The sequence below is a fragment of the Helianthus annuus genome, chromosome 10 (assembly GCF_002127325.2).
Source record: "Helianthus annuus cultivar XRQ/B chromosome 10, HanXRQr2.0-SUNRISE, whole genome shotgun sequence".
Taxonomy (NCBI): Eukaryota; Viridiplantae; Streptophyta; class Magnoliopsida; order Asterales; family Asteraceae; genus Helianthus; species Helianthus annuus.
In genome coordinates this window covers 179,998,866-180,020,036 of record NC_035442.2, presented here as the reverse complement: position 1 = coordinate 180,020,036, position 21,171 = coordinate 179,998,866, and the positions used below count along the sequence as shown (strand labels likewise).

Genomic DNA, 21,171 nt, shown 5'->3' with positions numbered 1-21,171 from the left:
TCTAAATAAGCAAATCTAATCATGCTCTTTTCTAAATTTCTTTTTATTGAACGGCAACTTTCATTAGAAAAAAAGCACACTAAACTAGCAAGCCACTAACAAGAGCGGCTAAACGACGACACAAAACAACTTACATACTATAGGATTTGTTCTCCCCACAAATACCATCTATCTTCGGCTGAATATCTTTGAAAATGCGATTTTTTTAGCCTTCCACAAGCACCAACAGACCACCATAACTATAGACAACACCATCCTCTTCTTGACATCCGAACGCGGAATAAACTTGTGAATTTCAAAGACATCTTGGATGGAATACACGAACGGCAGAATGCGACACCACGAGCTAATGCGTTGCCATATAACGAACGCCACATAGCACGAGGTGAACAAATGTTCTGCAGATTCAGTGGAAGACGCAAATAAGGGACAAACCGACGGGCCAAAAAAATCCCCTACTCGAAAGAATGTCCATTGTGGGAAGCCGATTGAGCAGAAGGCTCTAACCAAAGACATTTATTTTTAGCGGAACTCACCTATTCCACTCCCACACCTTCCCTCTTTGCTCTTCGCTCCTCGCTCCATGTATCCAACATTTTTTGAAGGTTTAGTCGGTGAGAAACCTTAATTGGTTAGATAACCGAAATAACCAAAACCGACTTCGTAACCGAAGTTCGATTATTGTTATGGTTATGGTTAATGGTAAAAACCGAACCAAACCGACCCATGCACACCCCTACTTGTTTGAATCATTATATTATTCATGAATAGATATTACAAATTGATCTACAAATCTTATTGTTATGTACATTGTTTTGGATCTTGACATGTAACATATACCCTACATTATTCTCAATCTCAACCTATAGCTTATATATATACCGCATAATAACCTAGGCTAGGTTACACAACAATCAAATGTACACTTGTTAATGGCCTCAATACCTACTAATCAATGAGAAAAAAGAATACCGCATTATGTTGGATTTTATCATTTTAAGAAGCAGATTGTGATGAGGACAAAGTTGATGTTTGGAGTTCTCTTTTATTTGTCGAGACTTCCACAACGGCTTTATCTCGCGATGGGACCCGCAAGTACGCTTTCATAACATCGTAGACGGTAAATCCAATTGCAACCGATGGTACAGCCTGAAAATCGACAAATTACCAGGCAAATAATGAGAACCTTAACCTTTTTTGTCATTGTTCGTAAAAAAATTAATGAAATCTAACGCTATGCAGTTAATATCGGTGATATATCGGTCATATCGGTCACTTAGTAAAATATCGGTCAAAATATCGGTACCGATATTATCGGCGATATTGACCGATATAACCGATATATGACCGATATATCACTGAATTATTGGTGTTAAATTGCTAAATATATATATTCTGCATTATATTAAAATTACCGATATCTCACCGAGATAACCTATATTTCAAATATCGGTCCTTGACTGATATCCGATTTTTTACCGCATTAACTACATAGTTAACGTGCATCATCAAAAAGGTGTCGCGTCACCATTTAACTAACAACCACTTTCAACCCCTTTAAACCTATTACCCAACCCGTTTGACCCGCCCATCTTGCTACCTTTAGATATAGTAATGAATGTTTTATAAAAAGTATTTCACCTTCAAATAATTAATGCTCAGTCCTGAAAATAATTGCTTCCACCCTTCTTTTTGTACAATCATTAAAAAAGTTCCAAATGTTCCTTTAACCGAACTGTTTGAAGCGCGTAACCGTTGAACCTGTGATAGTCAAAACACGAAGTAACGATGTATCTTGATTCTTGAGTGTCTAATACTTTGAGTGCATACATCCATCCATACATACATATGCACACATATAGGAAAACTTTGATTTATTCACTATCTTAGCAATTAACTTCAAATCAGGCGCAAAGTAGAAACCTAACTCACAATTAATTACTGATCTTGGTTTTAAATTGCGTGATGCGCTCCGATGCGTTTAGTCCAAAAATCTGATGCGTGATGCGCGAGCGCGATGCGAGCACATCACGTATGTGATGCGTTCTTTATAAAAAAATAGTTAAAAATTATTTATACATAAAAACTTATAAAAACATACTTAAAGTAAAACAACTGACGTAATTAGAAGATAAGAGTTGTGTTTTTTGGTTCAAATCAAGCATACTAAGATGTTAATTATGGAAAAAACCGAACACAGTTCATAAAATATGGAAAAAAGCATAAGAAACAATGTTGCGTGCATCAGAGCGCATTATGCGAAATGCGCGCAATATTCTCGCATCACGTAAACGCATCGCATCAGCTGTTGCGATGCGCTCTCATTAGTGCATCGGGCGCATCACGCATTATGCGCGCATTTTAAAACCAAGTTACTGATTTTATCAACCAACCTTATTTTAACTGATTTTTAACATTCAACTGCTGATGTGGCACTGGTTGGTATAGTGCTGCCACATATGCAAAAAATGCTTGGTTGATAAAATCGGTAATATAGTGTAAGTTGGTTTTTGTATCACGCCCTATGTTAAAGTTTATTGCTAGAATCATGAAGAAATGTTAAGTTTGTTTCTATTTTATGACGTTTGTGCCATATATTACCTGCATTTGCCTTCGTACGACATCTAAAGGATATGTGAAAGTTTGACCAAGTAAACCAGCAACAGATCCACAAGCAAGTTTGACTATTATATTCTTTTTGTAATCATCAGGGACATGGCTTTTCATTTCCTCATAGAAGTAAAACTTCAAACCCGCATACGGGAAGATTCCATATAGTGACGGAGCTAACAAAAAGATTATAAATCAATTAATATCTTATTTGTATCATTATTCATATTTAAACAAGATGAAGAAAAAAAAACATAGACCAGCGGTGGCTATTTTGACCCTTTATTTACGAGTTTGTCGATTCAGGCGGAATTTTATATGTTCGTGTTTATCTTCTGAAAATGACTACAGTATATCATATTTAGTTATTCCATAGTAATTAAAAATCAGTTACCTATAACAACGTGTTTAAGAGAACATTATGCGCTAAGATGATTCATATTAATAATATTGTTTTCCTTTTTGTTTACTAAGTGAAACAAGACCGGTATGGCAACTGATTTAGCTTATTATCTATACAATGGGTAAATATGATATTGCAAAATTTAGGGATATATATTTAGAACTTTAACAAGGATATATATGACAATAATCTATACAAAAATGTAGCTAATAAAGAAAACGGGTCAAAAGTCACCCAAAGTGATCTTTTAATGCATAAAACCTCTCCTTTATGAACTTTTTATTATAAAAGAGTAGTCTTGAAATAATATAACTTAGAGTAAATTACAAAAATCGTCATTTATGTATGTCACTTATTGCAAACTGTGTCCTTTGTCTTCAATAATTACAGAAAACGTACTCGATGTTTGCAAACCCTTGCAAGTTATGTCCTTTAGTCCTAACTCAGTTAATTTTTGTGGTTAAATCTTAATTTTTGTGGTTAAATCTGACCAAATGGATCCCACATGAGGGTATTTTTGTGGTTAAATTTGACCAAATAGACCCCACATAAGAGTAAAATGACCAAAATACCCTCATGTGGGGTCCATTTGGTCAGATTTAACCACAAAAAATTAACTAAGTTAGGGCTAAAGGACATATCTTGCAAGGGTTTGCAAACATCGAGTACGTTTTCTGTAATTATTGAAGATAAAGGACACAGTTTGCAATAAGTGACATACATAAAGGACGACTTTTGTAATTTACTCTATAACTTATGATTAATTTCGTACATACTATTCTAAACGTTCAAAATTACAAATCCATCCTTCTAAATTTTGTTATATCAGATTTACACACTAATCGCCCATAAACAATTTGAATTACTATAAAAAAAATTATGAAGCTGACCATAAAATTTTTAGAGTCGTAGTTTTGACACACTAATTGATAATAAAAAAGGAAATTGGACAAAAAGTAGTACTATGAGAACAAAATGACTATGAATACATACCTACACCACGGTAAAGGCCTCTCATCCCAGCTTCTTTATAAGTTTTCGCAAAACAATCTCCGATACCTTTAAATGCTTGTTCGCTAATCATGGATCCTTTAACATTCAATTTAGGAGCATCCACAACCTGCACTATCACATGACAATGATTCTCGGTTAAAAATCAACAATTTCTATTAAAGATGGCAAATAATGATTGTAATATAGTATACCTGGTAAGCGAGTTTGGTTCTAACTAAATCAAGTGGATATGTAAAGAGAACAGCGGTTCCTCCAGATAATGATCCTGCTACTAGATCAACGACTGGCCCGTTGCCCATAGCAGGGAAGTGATAGTTAATTTGTCTTCTATATTGTTCATATGCCATATAATGTAATGCTGCATATGGAACGATCCTTGCAACACTAGCTCCATTTCCTCTGTGTATTAAATTAGAAATTAAATCCATATGGCGGAAAGATATTAACTTGAAAGAAAAAAAAGTCCAAGTTGGTTTCTGTTTTAAGCTTAATTTAATATTTTAATGTTGGCTAAAATAAGAAAAAATGTAAAGTTTATTTCTGTTTTGTGCAGTTTGCGTAAGAAAGAACAACAGAACTTTGGTCTGTAATCTAACCTGTAAAACCCTGGAAGCCCTTCTGTCTTTGCAATTCTTTTAAAAGATGCTAACAATCCTATATTGTGAAATTCACTTCTTGTCTGTAAAATCAATAAAGCAAGTCAATCAAGATTTATCATTAGGGCTGCAAACGAACCAAACGTTCGGCGAACAGTTCGTGAACCGTTCGGCGGGAAGTTCGTTTGTGTTCGTTTGTTTATTAAACAAACGAACACGAACAAGAAATTCCGTTCGTTTAGTTAAATGAACAAACATGAACAGAGGTCGTGGTCGTTCGTTTATGTTCATGAACGTTCGGTAACGTGTTCGTCGATACTTCATTAGTGTTTTTAGTATTTATATTTATTTAAATAGTTCAAAATTCCAACAAATTAAATATCTAATAAGTGTCGGTGTATTATATATTCTGTTCATGAACGATTGTTTGTGTTCGTTTGTTTCCATTTGTGTTCATGAACATTGGTTTGTGCTCATTTGTGTTCGTCAACGTCTGTTGCCTAAAATTAACAAACAAACACAAACGAACACGAACAAGTTCATTTCCTTAACAAACGAACACGAACATAAAATCTCGTTCAATAAGTGTTCGTGAACGGTTCACGAACACATATATTTCTTAACAAACGTTTGCAGCCCTATGTATCATAAATTAAAGTGAAAATATCACCAAATAGTAATCAAGTTTCACCATCGTTCCATCTAGGTCAGTACGACATATTTGTAAGAGGTTTGACCAATCAAGTTTCAATTTTTTTTCCAATTTTGTGAATTTTGAAAACTAAACTTGCAACCTCTATTACACAGTTACATATGCTGAAGTGGAGTGGCAATTGTGTAAATAGCTTGATTTTAGTGTCATGGAGCTATTTTATGTACTTGGATTTTGACCAATGTGAAATCCTAGTTAAAGATCAACCAAGTTAGAAAGTGTGGAGTGCACAATTTAAATGAAATTCTATTTCTCAAAATTGCCATTCTAAGGGTACACAAATTTCATACAAATTACACACACTCGTTCTCGTTTTCTCTCTAGAATCATTTATCATCCTATTAAAATTCAATCCAAAAGTGTTTTATATGATTTTAGATAGATCCAAGTATTCACGAATTGAAAAGCCAACGAAATGTTGAGGAATTTTGTAAACACAGATTATCAGAGAGGCGAGGCGTGTGATCACTCTCATATCAAATTATTTCGGTGGTTCTCCCGAATAATTCAATCGAATACAGCTCTAATTGAGAAATCGAACAACAGTATATATGTATGTGAAATTCGTATGAACCACGATGTGACCAAGAACATTCAATTCGAATTTGGGAATAATTTGCAGATAACTGCCTAGGCATTGCAGAGTTATTAATAATTTTAAAATAAATTGCTTCAAAACTGCCCCTTGGACACCGCCAGGGGCTGCCGCCCCTTGGAACCCCCTCCGCCCAAACATTCGGAATTATAACAACTCGAACAAACGTGCACTCCTGCACCTCCCAACTTGTTCGATGTGTATTATAATTCCTATTGGTGACCAATTTAATCCCGATTACACTAAAATATCTAACACGAAACTCCAACATTCACTTATGTCACCCCTTTTGGTCCTTGAATATGTTACTTGTTAAACAAGTCAACCTGGATTCTTAGAGCATTCACATCCTAACCATCAAATTATGTGAGGAGGGTTTTTATATTATAAAGGGTATAAAAAGTGGTTGTGAGTAGAGGAGAGAGAAAATGTTACTGTTCATCTGTATATTTGGGGGACACTGTTCACCCGTTATAATTTTTTAATATATTTTGAAAGTGGTTGTGAGTGGAAGTTAGAGAAAAATGTAATGATAATATTATTTAATTGAAAGGAGAGAGAAAAAGTATTTGTTTTTAGTGGAAATATATTGATATAGGAGTTGTCTTTTAGTAGAATGTATGTATAATTTGATGGATTGGATGTGAATGCTCTTACAAAATGTCTAAAGTTAAATAACTGTTATAATCTGAGTGGTTTCAGAATCCATTAAAACACAGGTTTCGCCCAAAATACTATATGCACAATTTGCAAATAACCTAATTATGAACCACCGGAAATTAAAAAAAAAAATCAGCAGAGTAAAAAGCAAAGTTAACCTGAAACAAGATCTTGAGACGCTCGAGAGGAGCAACGGTTGTCTTGGCAACTCCACCGGCAACACCACCGGCGATCAGTTCTCTAGCAAACAACGGAATACTTTCTATAACTCCTTCTTCCGGTTGTGTTGTTTCGTACAATACCTTCTCTACCATTTCTCTCTCTATAATGATCTAGAGAGAGAGAGAGACGAAGGTTTCTTCCTATTATTGTGAAGGGGAATCAAGAAGATATCAAAATTTAATGTTTTGGTGAGATGAAGACGACAATGAGGCGTGGGTCGTCAATATATTTTAATCAGCGTATAATCAAAGTATTCGGCTACCACCAGTGGATTTTTTTTTTTTTTTAAATATTTGATGGTATTTTATTTTTAATTTGAGGGAAATTTGCTATTGGTTGTCCCGCTTTTTTTATTCCCATTGCATGTCTCGTTTTTTAAATATTTACAAACCGGTGTTTTAGTGTTTTCTATCAAAACGACGATAAAAGTCGATTTATGTAAAACTTACCTCGAAACAGTGCTCCAAACGACGAAAACGGTGCTTCAATTCAGGTGTTTAAACATCTAGTTAACAAAAATCAAGCCGATTGGAGCAACGTTTCGAGGTAAATTTTACATCAATCGACTTGTATCCTTGTTTTGATCAAAAGACCTAAAACATCATTTTGTAACTCGAAAAAAAAACTTAACATTAAGTTTTTTTAACTGAGAATCGGTGAAGGCAAAATATTTAAAAGGTGAGACTGTCATTGGGAATAAAAGAAGTAGGGTTGCTAATGGTCAATGATGTCTACTATGAATTATTAGAATCTAATTTCCCTTAATTTTATTAATACTATATCACATTTTTTTTTAATATTTGATGATATTTTATTTTTAGTTTTATAAAGACTAGATCACGTTTTAGTCCATGTCAATTCACAATAGGTTTCTTATTTTCTTTAACGGAAAACTAATCTAAACGTAAATACTTCAATATATTTCGTCTTGCAAGATCTATCTCTCGTTTTTTAAAATACGTCAATGCCATGTTCCTCATCATTATAATTTAACAAAAGACAAGATTTTCTAATTTACTTTGTCCATGTGATTTTAGTTTTTTTTTTTTAACGGCTAATTTCTTTAATTCCCTGTCGTCTGTGGGACTTGAACCCAAGACCTCCCCCTTCTCAACTTAGGTGTTTTAAAGGCTTTGATTTTGCTAATAAACCACCACCCCATTAATATGTGATTTTAGTTAAATCCGATGAAAAAGACTATTTTCACTTTTTAAGATTTACACCTTTACACCGAATGTATATATAATAATAATTTTTATTTTGAGCCACAAAGACACTTTGTATAAAGTGTTTAAAGTGTTGTTTGTTTTTTAAGAGATTTAATGTATGTAGTATGTGGATCACATATGCAGATATCAAAAGAATATGTGGATCAAACTTCTACAGACTGCAAGAAAAAAAGCTGCTTGTTTTTCAATGTATGTAGACTTCAAAAATAAACTAGTGGTGGTGTACGGATGATGGTGGTGGGTGGTGATGTTAGACGGTGGTGGACGTTGGTGGTGGTGATGGACGGTGGTGATGGGTGGTGGTGTTTAACCCTTTGCAGACGTTAGAATATCTTCGAAGTGGTTGAGTTAAGTCTGCACCAAGAGGAGCTCGAACAGACGTTTTTTAATGAAATGTTTCCAGAAAAACCAACAGTCTGCAGATATTAATGTTTGCGCGTGGTATGCGCGACACAGACAAGAGAGACTGCACAGATCTTTTTTAGAAAAACAAATACAAGTATAAAACAGTCAAAATGCTTCTAAAATTAACCGATCAAATTAACGCTTTTAAATAAATGAATTATTTGTGAAAGCAAACAATGCTCCTAGATATCAAATCATTAAAAGAATCATGATTCAAAGACTAAATCCGTAATTTACATCAGGTAGTTGCAAAAAAAAATATTTAGTCCTTTATTTATTTAAAACAAAAAATGATACAGTTTTGTAGATCAACTTGAACTACTTGAAGAGTTCCAGTTTTGGGTAATGTGCTATTTCTAAGCCCATAATAGTGATCTCTCGGCCCAAATTAGAAGTGCGTCGCTTATGAAGAGTGTTGGATCACATTCAAAGGGCTAAACCGGCGTGGGCCAAGCCCAAAGATCATACCCAAAATGCCGAAACAGGGTTAACTCTGCATTAGATGTTGTATTAAAGAGGCCACCCGCCAAAGCATTATTAATGGGTGTGAAGAGTTAGAGAGATGAAGTCCACCCCAACCAACCAATCATACATTTTTATTTTTATTTTTTTAAATTTAATTTTTAGTTAAACTAATGTATGTAGTATGATTGGATATGATTGGGTGAGAGATGTGTTATGTGATGTTCTTAAGCGATCCACTGTAAAGAGCTACCAGGGTTTAAATATCGGCATGATTGGGTGAGAGATGTGTTATGTGATGTTCTTAAGCGGGCCGGGATCTCTGCCAAAAAGGAGGCTCCAGTAAATTTCCTTACTGACCCCTTAAAGGGGAGGTCCACTTTACGCCCGGCGGACATCCTTGTGTTTGGATGGGAAGGGGGAAACACGCTTGTGTAGATCTAACTGGAGTCTCCCCCCTTGTCGGACTCAAGGATAAGGGCTTTGTCGTAGGGCAAGCGGTGCTCAAGGCAGAGGCGAGCAAAGTGGCAAAACATGACAAAGCTTGCCGGGAGAATCAACATGTGTTTGTCCCGTTTGCGTTTGATACCTTTGGTGGTCTCGCTCCTGACGCTATACGACTCTTGAATCGGGTTCAAAAAGTCGTTAATAGTAATTCTTCGTCGCTAAAGGTTTCAAACTTTGTATTTAGTAGAATTGGTTTTTCTATTCAAAAGGGGGTGGCGGCGCAACTTGTTGCCCGACTACCTGCCATTGCTTTGTAATTGCCCTTTTTCACGTGGAATGATATAAAAGATATTAAAATGTCAAAAAAAAAAAAAAAAAAGTTAAACTACTACATCTAATTATTGTGTTTTTTTGTTTGACCTTTTGCCTGTTTGGGTTAGAGCTGTGTTGTAATGAAGTTTTATTTTCAAAAAAAAAAAAAAAAAATTATTGTGTATTTTTTTTTGAATGGTCAACGAATCTCCAAATGGGCTACTGGCGAAATTCACCACATCGGGAAACACCCGTGTCCGAACTGGGGAAAACCCTCACCTAGGGCAGAAGCCCGTGAACACTCGCCCAAAGGCACGACAGTGCGGGGAGGTAAAACCCATTCAGTTCAAGGATCGAACTAGTGATCGCCGCCTACTCGTCTAGTCTCCCATCATCACCAGGTGCCGCTGAAAACTAATGGGGAGAAGCAGGAATTGAACTTGAGTCTCTTAGAAACACAAGTCTCTCCCTTACCACTCTACCACAAGCTCATTGGCAATTATTGTGTATTTTAGTTATTATCTCGTTGTCTACGTGGCAACAGTTATTGTACTTTTTAGTTATTTCACTACACTTGATTTTACAACTTTACGTGTCTACCTGTGTAATAACGCGGTGAGCTCTTAGCTATCGTTAGGGGCTTGTTACTTAATTAACTTTTAAAGTTCTTACATATATTTATTTTTGAAGAATGCTTTAGAAAATGGGGTATTATTTAATTTAGTTTTGGAAACTTATGTTGTGCAAGTGCTTTTGCTTAGTTTGTTTTTGTTTTTCTCTTTTTATACTTCCACAAGCTATGTAACAACTTATGGTTTGGGTAACTCCATGACTTTAGTTTCCTTTTTCTAAGGTATATGTGGTTTATCTAGTGGCGAATCTAAAATTAATAGAGCCGAAAGCAGGACAGGTCGAAACAAAATGAGTAAAAACAATTATATTAAATCATATCAAAATACAGTTTTAGTTTATTAATATTACAAACTATTACATATTTTTTGTGATTTATATTGTTGGCGTGTTAATTAATATGTAAAAGCAAGAAGGATTTATACGCTATTTGAAGATTTAAACATGATCTATAGATCGTTTATAACAATGTCGACTCAAACTTTTCAAAGTCTAAAACGGATTCTAAAATCAAAGAGTAAAAATTTGCTTAGGATCCTAACGCATGATACGATGAAATACATTTTATTATATGATTTCTAAAAGACACAAAATTACACAATTCCAACAGGGATCTGAGTGAGTTGTGTTCGAAAAGAAAGAATCGAATATAATGAAACATAGTCAAGCTAAGATACGAGGGCTCCTTAAACATACGGCTCCAAGTTTTATCTTAGTTTTTTTATTGTCCCTCCGTATTTTAACTAAGATGTTTTTCACGTGTGATGAATGCACGCATGCACACATTGAGCTTGCTAAAAAAAGGTTGTAGATCAAAATTATATTCTTCCTTGATACAAGCAAATGATTTCTTAAAACAGTCAATATCGAGATCGTGTTACACACTTATCTCATATGAATTGTAATATAGAGTGGAGATACAATAGGAAGTTTATTTGGCTAGGAATGATATGAAGTGATCTTGACCATCCATTAAGTTAATCAAGGGCTAAGATTAAAGCAGGGAAATTGAAAGGAAGAAAAGAGGCGCGTGAGTTTGTTCAAGGGCATTCTAGTCAATCCAAGTCAATAGTTTCTCTCTCCTCCAATTCCCCCCTATTTTTTAAACGTTAATAACTCTTTCATACGACATTATTTTTTTATAAAAATTGCACCAAAAAAACGAGCGTTTTTTTATCTTTAAAACGAGTATACTATTGCTATATTTTAAAAAAAAAATTTTAAACCCAGCTGCGTAAAACGCAATAGAAAAACCACCAGTTACGTAAAACGCAATGAAAAAAAAAAACCTAAAAAATGACATTTTTCTAAAACGCAATGCACAAAAAACACAAAGAAATGACTTATTTGTAAAACGCAATGGCCAGAAAACACACAGAAATGTCTTATTTGTAAAACGCAATGGCTAGAAAACACATAAAAATGTGATTTACCTAAAACCCAATGCACCAAAAACACAAAGAAATGACTTATTTGTAAATCGCAATGGCCAGAATACACTTAAAATGTCTGTTTTCTAAAACGCAATGGACTGAAAACACATAAAAAAGTGTTTTACTTAAAACGCAATGCACCAAAAACACAAAGAAATGTCTTATATGTAAAACGCAATGGCCAGAAAACACTTAAAAATGACTCATTCTAAAACGCAATTGACTGAAAACACCTAAAAATGTGTTTTACCTAAAACGCAATGACTAAAAACACTTAAAAATGTGTTTTTTTTTTCTAAAACGCAATAGCCAGAAACCACATAAAACTCTCTTATTTCTAAAACGCAATGGACACATAAAACTGTCTGTCACTGTGAACTGTCTGAATTGTCTACGAATTACTGTCTTCGAAATGAGCCAATTTCTGGAAAATTAATTTTCTGATGCATTTTTAGTACAGCAAGGGGCTCTGCCCCTTGGACCCCGCTACTAGGGGCTGCCGCCCCCGGACCCCCGCCAAGATCGTAAAACGCAATAACTAAATAAAAAACCCAGATCGTGAAAATGAAATTAAAGAATTTCTTACATGGATCGAAGCCGATTTCTTCATCAATTGACGAAATTTGAATGATAAAAACACTTATCAACGCTCGAATCAAGTGATTATCTCCAAAATCACCGAAAAAATGAGATTTTTTTATGAAATTAAACTGGGTTTTCTTCAAAAAAAAGCTGAAGAACACGTTGATCTGGTTCTGAATCATTGATTGGTGATGAAAATCGCACTATAATGTAGTGATTATTGAGATAGAAAGTGAAGAAATAGTTGAAGATGGTGGGTTTTGAAAATGGTGGGTTTTTGAATTTACTGGGTTTTGAAAAAAGGAAGAAGAAGGAGTTGGATTGACTAAAATACCCTTTCTCTTTATTTTAAAATTTGCCACATGTCATAATCCTATGACTTCCTATCCGCGAAAATTAACTTCCTATTTGATCTTTTCCTTTGTAATATATGCTATATAATAGAGAAAAAGGGAAATTAAAAGATAGAAAACTTGTTTTAGGCTATTTTGGACCACCACTTTAAAAATGTTGCGGATAGATGGGACTTGGGATATGCTTTGAAAAGGGATAATTTAATTATTTGAAGATAAATATATATTATAGTTTATGATTCTTTCGGCAACCTTTTATTTACTTTGTAATATTAAACTATTTTGCTCTTAAATATCAAAAAGCTCATTTTGTTTATCAAACAATCATAAAAATCGATTTATCAATTGAAATAATAGATTTCATTATGTAAGATAAATTAGCTCTAACTCGAGCACAATAAAATAAGTTTCTATAAATATCAATCATACACATCTTTAAACATGCCACATCACAATTTCTCTCTCAACCGTTTTTTATCCGTCCCTCGCTCACATTATCCATCCTAAAGCTTCCACAGGGAAGATGCTCTTATAACTAGCGGTATAAACAAATTGTAATTACTATGATCAGCTCGTTAAAACCATGTATCAAGTTGAGCAGATGCATTTCATATAAATGTAACATCACGCAACAATGTCTAGAAACACATCCATTGAAGATGCTCTTATAACTGACGGTATAAACAAATTGTGATTACTATGATCAGCTCGTTAAAACCATGTATCAAGCTGAGCAGATGCAGTTCATATAGATGTTACATCACCCAACAATGGCTAGAAACACATTCATTGAAGATGCTCCAACTGTCATGTCAGTATAAACATATTGTGATTACCATGATCAGCTCGTTAAAACCATGCCAAGTTGAGCATTTATCCAGCTTGAGAAAGTACTCATACCATAGGTATTAGACAATATGCAATGACATATTCTTGTTATTATATATTCATATTGTTGTATAATTTTAATACCCTAATACCCTGTTCAAAACAGTACATTAACTTATAAAAACATGATAAACAGTTTTAATAAACAATCACACAAATAAAACATAATTATAACAACGTTTGGTGGGTACAGTCAGATTGAATACTTATATACAAAAAAAGCTATACAACCAATCATGTAGATTTGCCATATATTCCACTCAAAGTCTCAAACAAAAAGACAGATCATTGACAGCCTACAAAAGAGAAAGTATCATTGCTTTTCATCACAAATAAATAAATAAATAAATAAATAAATAAATGCATCATATTCCCCTTTACAAAATACAATGTTTCTGTTTTATGACCACCAATCCTACAAATGAATATGTCCACAGTTTCAAAGAATATTTTCCCCCTTCTCCTCTATAACTACATATATCACATATACGTATATCTATCTACCCATGAATACAAAACAAAAAATTTACCAGCAAACTGTACGCGAACACGTGATCGATTTCTTTTCTTTTTTGCAAAACAAAAAACAAATTCTACCTCTCTATATTGTTCGAATCAGGAGACGACACTCGGGTTTTTATCGGTTTTAGCTTTAATCCCATGCTTTCGGGAGATAGCAGCTCCGGGGAGATGCATGATGGGCTTAACGGGCTTCTCGGGCTGCCAGTGAACGGGCTCGGCCTATAAAGCCCGTACCCCATTAGAAAATACTCCATAGGTATCAGCATTGCATGCGGTTGCTCTTCGGTTACCATTGATCCACACGCCTGTACCTGTATAATTGAAAGTCAAAATCAGTGATTAAAAGACTGAATATAAAAGCTGATAAATATTGAAAAAATTACAAGTTTTGTCCTTTATCTTTATACCACTTTTCAGGCGGTGTCCTTTTCTAGGTATTTTGTTGCATATTTAGTCCTTTACACCCAACCCAGTTAAAAAACACTGTTAATTGTTGACAGGCGGTGTCCTTTACTAGATATTTTGTTGCAAGTTTAGTCCTTTACCTAGGTATTTTGTTACAAGTTTAGTCCTTTACACCCAACTATTAACATGGTTTTTTAACTGGGTTAGGTGTAAAGGACTAAACTTGCAACAAAATACCTAGTAAAGGACACCGCCTATCAACATTCGTTAAAAAGGACACCGCCTGAAAAGTGATATAAAGATAAAGGACAAAACTTGTAATTTTTCCATAAATATTTGAACAAAATTACCTCGACTAAGGCGCTATATCGTCTGTCCAATTTCCCCATCATGTGGAGGGCTTCGGAATGAAACGGTGAGCTGTCACCGACAAATATAAGCGTTCGGCATTTTAGCTTTTTTAATCCCTCGGTAATATCGGGTCGCTTATCAATTGCTTGAAGATACCTCCACACATTAACGCTCTGTCTTTCATCCAATAACTGCAAAAAAGTACACACATAAAAAGTTAACATAAGCATGATATATTGATATTTAGTTTTATTCGGGGGTGAGCAGAAAACCGAAAAAACCGAGTTTTTAATGTTTAGTAGTATATATTAATTCAGGAATTATTAATTTTAGAGTAAATTACAAAAGTCGTCCTTTATCTATGTCACTTATTGCAAAATGTGACCTTTATCTTCAATAATTACAGAAAACGTACTCGATGTTTGCAAAACCTTGCAAGTTATGTCCTTTAACCCTAACTCAGTTAATTTTTTGTGGTTAAATCTGACCAAATGGACCCCACATGAGGGTATTTTGGTCATTTTACTCTCATGTGAGGTCCATTTAGTCAGATTTAACCACAAAAATACCCTCATGTGGGGTCCATTTGGTCAAATTTAACCACAAAAATTAACCGAGTTAGGGCTAAAGGACATAACTTGCAAGGGTTTGCAAACATCGAGTATGTTTTCTGTAATTATTGAAGACAAAGGATACAGTTTGCAATAAGTGACATACATAAAGGACGATTTTTGTAATTTACTCTTAATTTTATTTATAAATGTTAAGTATTTATAATAAAAAGATTAACATGTTTATTTATCTTTGAAACGTTTATCCATTGCCTACAAGAAATAACAAAAGGTAACATAAAATTAAATGATTTTCAAAGTATTATAAAAGAAAACGTCTTAATAAAAACTTTGAAGAAACATAAAAATAGATTAGAAGGTTATTTTTATGTGAACAATATTAGTTAAAAATATATATATATATATATATATATGATAATTTAAATGTAAACATCTAAATTGGATTATTCTTTTCATTTTTGAGTTTTACGTAATGTTGTTCCAAAAACCGAACCGTTGCTAAAACTGAAACCGAAGGGTTTTCAAAAACCAAACCGAACCATACACACCCCTAGCTTTAATGACGGATGAAATTCTCGACTAACCTTTCTGCATGATTGAACTATATCTGATTCCGGGATTTCTGGATTACCTCGGACTTCCTGAATTAATTTAAGGATATATACCCATATAAAAAATATAAAAATGGTATTAAATTAAAACGAAATGTATGAAAGAAGTCAAAATGCACCTTGCTGAAGTATCTTTGAAGCAAACACTCTTTCAATAACCCACACATACCATAGTAATAGAGTAGATTCGACATCAACTACACACAATAAGCAATGATACAGTTAATATAAACTTAAGTATCCCCCTTCATTTAACCTATACTTTCTCTCGTATCATACCTTATTGTAAAACCATTCGGTCCATGAAGGTGCTTTGCAAAGAGGAGAAACAAGTATTAAACCAGTAACCCTGTCTCTATACTTTGTCTGTAATATAAAACCGTAATTTGTTAAACAATGAAAAAAAAAACACAATTTAAAAGCCTAGATTATTTAAAAATAACGGGTCAACGAGTAGTCTTACCGCAAAGAGCGTAAGAATGTAGGCACCCGCCATTGCCCCCATGCACATCACTGCACCAAGCCTAAATTAAACAAAAAAATGTATATACACAATTTCATTAATTTTAAGATAAATAAAAGAGTAAAATGCCATTTTCGTCCTTGAGGTTTGGCGACTTTCGTCCAAAGGTTTGTATTTCCGCACCAAAAGGTTTGAAATTTTCCATTTTCATCTGGCTCGTTAACTCCATCCATTTTTATCCGTTAAGTCAAGGGTATTTCTGTCTTTTTTGCTAACTTAAAGGGCAATTCGGTTTTTTTCACTTCATGTAAAAAAGACCGAATACCCCTGAAAAGACCGAATACCCCTGAAAAGACCGAATTGTCCTTTAAGTTAACAAAAAAAGACAGAAATACCCTTGACTTAACGGAGAAAAATGGATGGAGTTAACGAGCCGTATTTTTCTCCGTTAAGTCAGGGGTATTTCCGTCTTTTTTTGCTAACTTAAAGGGTGATTCGGTCTTTTTCACTTCATGTAAAAAGACCGAATACCCCTGAAAAAGACCAAATTGTCCTTTAAGTTAACAAAAAAAGACAGAAATACCCTTGACTTAACGGAGAAAAATGGATGGAGTTAACGAGCCGGATGAAAATGGAAGATTTCAAACATTTTGGATCCAGATGCGGAAATACAAACCTATGGACGAAAGTCGCAAAACTGGCCAAACCTCATGGACGAAAATGGCATTTTACACTAAATAAAAAAGAACATTAATACCATAGTTAACCGTTTACGGCTTACCTAAAATAGTTGAGGACCTCGAGAATCTGATCACAAAGATCTTCTACAGACAGAATAGGATCATCGGGACATATGGCTGCTGCTCCCAACTGCAACGACTCTTGTACAAATCCCAGAAGAGAATTTTTACGTTAATAATATAATTTTAAAATAATAACCATAATTGGTCAAACACTTAAACATCCGATTATCTGATTATTAACTTTACAGAGGCGCATAAATTTAATATCTCCTATAATAAACATAACAGTTAAACCTTAACTACAAAACAGCACGCTCACAGACCTCGTGTCCAGGTGGACTGATGTGATAAATGCAGAAATTATGAAGGAGCAATGAAGCTGCTTCGGGACAGAAGAATAGTCCTTGAAAGCAAAGCATATCTGTTCACAAAATTAAACGTTAAATAGACCCGAAAACCATAGAATAACATGAAGGGAAAAAAAGTTTGGGTCGCTCACGGTTTAAAGCTACATCAGGATATGTAATCAACGGTGGTTTTTCTTGGTCTCCATACACGATAATAGACAAGGACCCACGACCCGTTTGAATAATATGTTCCTGAAAATATATATGGCAGCACATATTAATCACCGAGATAATGAGATGTGTATTTAAAAGCTATTAAAACAGATTCTATTGTTCTAAAAGAAGATGGCTACATAGTTTTATACGAATAATCGTTTGTTTTAAAGCTTCAAGAAGTAATTCTTGATCATTGTTTTATTCCACAACGAGTCGGCTGAAGAATATCTATAGTAAATAAAAAAGAATATCAATATGGAAATGTAAGTTTATAATTAAAAAGGGAATTCAATGAGGTTTGAAATCGATAACGACTGATGAACTAACAAGAAATAAGATTGCAACTTCTAACCAGTACGAGTTACAACCTCAAGATAACGACAACACAAATGCTTTCAAAGATAGCAATTTTTTACCACTTAAACAAGAATCTAGGATTAAAAAATAAGTCAAGTCAATCAATATGAGGTAATTCAACTACCAACTTGAAGTAATTTGGCCTTGAAAAATTCATCTATTTTAAATTTGTGTAATACTAACAATAACCATAATGAAGGAAAGCTTTTATATAATTCGCATTCATTAATAAAATAGGTAATTTAACAACCAAATCCCATATTAAAGTAACTTGTCCTTAAAAGATCATCTTTTTCAAGTTTATGTAATCCTAATAATAGTTAATTACGGTTTTCGTTCCTGTTGTCAAAAATCACTATTTCAGTCCATTAGTTTAAAAATTGCGATTTCAGTCCTTATGGTTTCACTTTCGTAACCATTTCAGTCCATTATTATGTTAAGTACAGGGACTGAAATATTTTACGAGGTGGACTGAAATGGTTACGAAAGTGAAACCACAGGGACTGAAATCGCAATTTTTAAACTAATGGACTGAAATGGTGATTTTTGACAAACCACAGGGACGAAAACAGTAATTAACTCTTCTAATTGTAACCCTAATAAAGGTAAAGAGTAAAGACTTGATATAATTAACACTCATTAAAAAACAATAGTTCCATAAAAATTTGGAATTTTTTGGATTTTGTGACATTCATGATAAGAAACAAAGACAGAGAGATTGATGTTAACAGCTGGCAAATGTTGACAATATACATAATTCAAGAACAGCTAATAATATAGTAGCTTTATTATACAAGATTTTGACAATGAAAATAAAAGTCAAAACAGATCTACAATTCCATATGTAATTTACTGTCAGCTGGAAAGAGAGTAGAGTAAATTGTACCCTAAAAATCAAGAAAAGGGTGTTTCTAAACTGGGAATAGACATGAGTTCATCCCTAAAAAGTGCATCAAAAAAACCACTAAATCACCACAAACATAATAAAACATCAATACAAAGTATTATAAACTCAAAGATTATGAAAAAAACTGGTATCTCATTCAAGCATTTCATCAAACATCTTCCGTGCAGTGCAATACACAAACTGAAATATAAACAGACATGCATTCATCTCTAAAAGTGCATCAAAAACTCCACTAAATCACCACAAACATAGAGAACCGTCAATAGAAACTCAAAAATTATGAAAAAAAAAACTCTTATCCCATTCAAGCATTTCATCAAACACCTTCCGTGCAGTGCAACACACAGACTGAAACATAAACAGACATGCATTCATCTCTAAAAAGTGAATCAAAAACTCCACTAAATCGCCACAAACATAGAGAACCATCAATATAAACTAAAAAATTATGAAAAAAAAAAACGTTATCCCATTCAAGCATTTCATCAACCACCTTCCGTGCAATCCACAAACTGAAACATTTTCAAACATTTTCCAGTAAAAACTCAAATGGGTATTCAAGAACTCACCTTTCCACCAAGATATATCGTTTCCATATCAACAGATACGGAATCGCTTGAATCCGCCATCACCCTCTTCTTCTTCTTCTTCTTCTCTCTCTCTTCCCCTTGGGGTTGGTTTGACTTTATCACTTATATAAAAGCTGTAAGCTTCGGTGGTTTAAATACGAAGCAATTCTTTCCTCCTTTAATTTAGCGTATACTCTGTTTCTCTCTCTCTCTCTATATATACAATATACTTACTTTCTCTCTCTAAAATATAAATAAAATCATGGAGCTGCGGTTAGAATACAATAGCCTCCACCGACGGTATTCTTTCTCTATTGCTCACATGGGAGTGATAGCGATTTTTCCGTCACAACGGCTGTTAACTACACATTTAACCATGGTTACCGACAGATTGACCTGTGGTCGAAACGTCGTCGTCACCACGATCATTGTTTTCCTTTTTTTTTTTTTTTTTTTTTTGGAAAATTAGACACGATGTTTTTCTTGTCCTATTTAGCATCCATACCCTTTTATGTTTTACTTCTTGTATCGTATAACGGTCATATTATATGGTGAATGTATGTTTATTTTTATTTGTTTTTGAGAATATTTTTATACCATATTTGTTTGTTTTGTTGATTTTAATTAAGCAAATAATACATTGTATTATTTTCACCATTATGGAATAAGTTACAAGGTTTTGCACTTTTTGGGTATGTTTCCATTTGATTGGAATCGAAGTTTCCTAATAAATTAGGTTGCTTTGACTTGTAAACATAGATGATGCATACTATAATTGACTTGTAAACATACATGATGCATACTATAATATAATAACTTAAAAAAGTTACTGCCAAAGTTGGGTTAAAAATAGGGTGAATGCAAAATAAATAGAGTGACACCATTTTTATTGTTTAAAAATAGTGCACATCTCTATTAAAAACTTTATTATAAAATAATTTTTTTATGCTTAAGAAATGATGCTACTCTTAGTTTAAATTAATAAATTGTTTGTGTTACATGTAACACTCGTTTAAAGTTTAAACCATAATTTTAACGATGTAAAGAGTGTGTTGTATCCTTTTATCATTACCAAATAAAGATAACTAGAATTAAGAGCTTTAGGGGCTGGTTGTTTCAGCTGTAAATGGTTTATACCTCTTACTGGTTCAGTACTTAATGGTTCAGACTGTTTGTTTTGTGAGCAGATGTCTGAATGGTTCAGACATTTATCTCTTAATGGTTAGCATTATACTGAGTCTGAATGGCTAATATCTCTTATCTGAACTGGTAAGACATTTGTCTCTAAATGGTTAAGCATTATACTAACTCTTAATGGTTCAGACATCTTACTTTACTGGTTCAGCACTTACTCATTCAGGAGTTGTCAAACAACCCCTTTATAAAAGCCAATATAATTAAATAAGAGGATTCTCAAGCGATTTCATTTCTTCTTACTGTACTTCTGGGTCCACCCAACCCTTCCATTTCTTCTACCTGTACTTCTGGGTCAACCCAACCCGAATGGAAAGAAGGGGGTCAACAACGATCCAAAACTCAACTGTAATCTTAGGTT

The 21,171-nt window shown here is 33.8% G+C and overlaps 2 protein-coding genes across 2 annotated transcripts; both read right to left on the bottom strand.

The window, feature by feature from the left end:
* Positions 1 to 740: 740 nt before the first annotated feature.
* LOC110886949 (mitochondrial carrier protein CoAc2) lies at positions 741 to 7,092 on the bottom strand. Its single transcript, XM_022134837.2, has 7 exons — positions 6,749 to 7,092; positions 4,624 to 4,706; positions 4,219 to 4,426; positions 4,007 to 4,133; positions 2,602 to 2,786; positions 1,642 to 1,761; positions 741 to 1,149 (listed from the first exon to the last, which is right to left on the bottom strand). Exons 1-7 carry the CDS (start codon positions 6,902 to 6,904, stop codon positions 997 to 999), a joined length of 1,032 nt encoding a protein of 343 aa, XP_021990529.1. The 5' UTR covers positions 6,905 to 7,092; the 3' UTR covers positions 741 to 996.
* A 6,590-nt stretch (positions 7,093 to 13,682) lies between these two features.
* LOC110886948 (protein NDL1) lies at positions 13,683 to 19,872 on the bottom strand. Its single transcript, XM_022134835.2, has 11 exons — positions 19,617 to 19,872; positions 17,720 to 17,819; positions 17,544 to 17,641; positions 17,259 to 17,347; positions 16,478 to 16,538; positions 16,294 to 16,380; positions 16,134 to 16,211; positions 15,988 to 16,044; positions 14,831 to 15,022; positions 14,151 to 14,386; positions 13,683 to 13,849 (listed from the first exon to the last, which is right to left on the bottom strand). The coding sequence occupies exons 1-11, from the start codon at positions 19,674 to 19,676 to the stop codon at positions 13,822 to 13,824; spliced, it is 1,086 nt and encodes a 361-aa protein (XP_021990527.1). The 5' UTR covers positions 19,677 to 19,872; the 3' UTR covers positions 13,683 to 13,821.
* Positions 19,873 to 21,171: the final 1,299 nt, after the last annotated feature.

Excerpts from the sequence above, each read along its gene's own strand:
- LOC110886949 (XM_022134837.2), bottom strand. The coding sequence starts at position 6,904 with ATGGTAGAGAAGGTATTGTACGAAACAACACAACCGGAAGAAGGAGTT. Across the intron at positions 4,134-4,218 it reads GAACCAAACTCGCTTACCAG|GTTGTGGATGCTCCTAAATT; the intron begins GTATACTATATT and ends GTGATAGTGCAG. Across the intron at positions 2,787-4,006 it reads AGGCCTTTACCGTGGTGTAG|CTCCGTCACTATATGGAATC; the intron begins GTATGTATTCAT and ends TCTTTTTGTTAG.
- LOC110886948 (XM_022134835.2), bottom strand. The coding sequence starts at position 19,676 with ATGGCGGATTCAAGCGATTCCGTATCTGTTGATATGGAAACGATATAT. Across the intron at positions 17,348-17,543 it reads TCAGTCCACCTGGACACGAG|TTGGGAGCAGCAGCCATATG; the intron begins GTCTGTGAGCGT and ends GAGTCGTTGCAG. Across the intron at positions 16,539-17,258 it reads GAGGTCCTCAACTATTTTAG|GCTTGGTGCAGTGATGTGCA; the intron begins GTAAGCCGTAAA and ends TGTTTAATTTAG.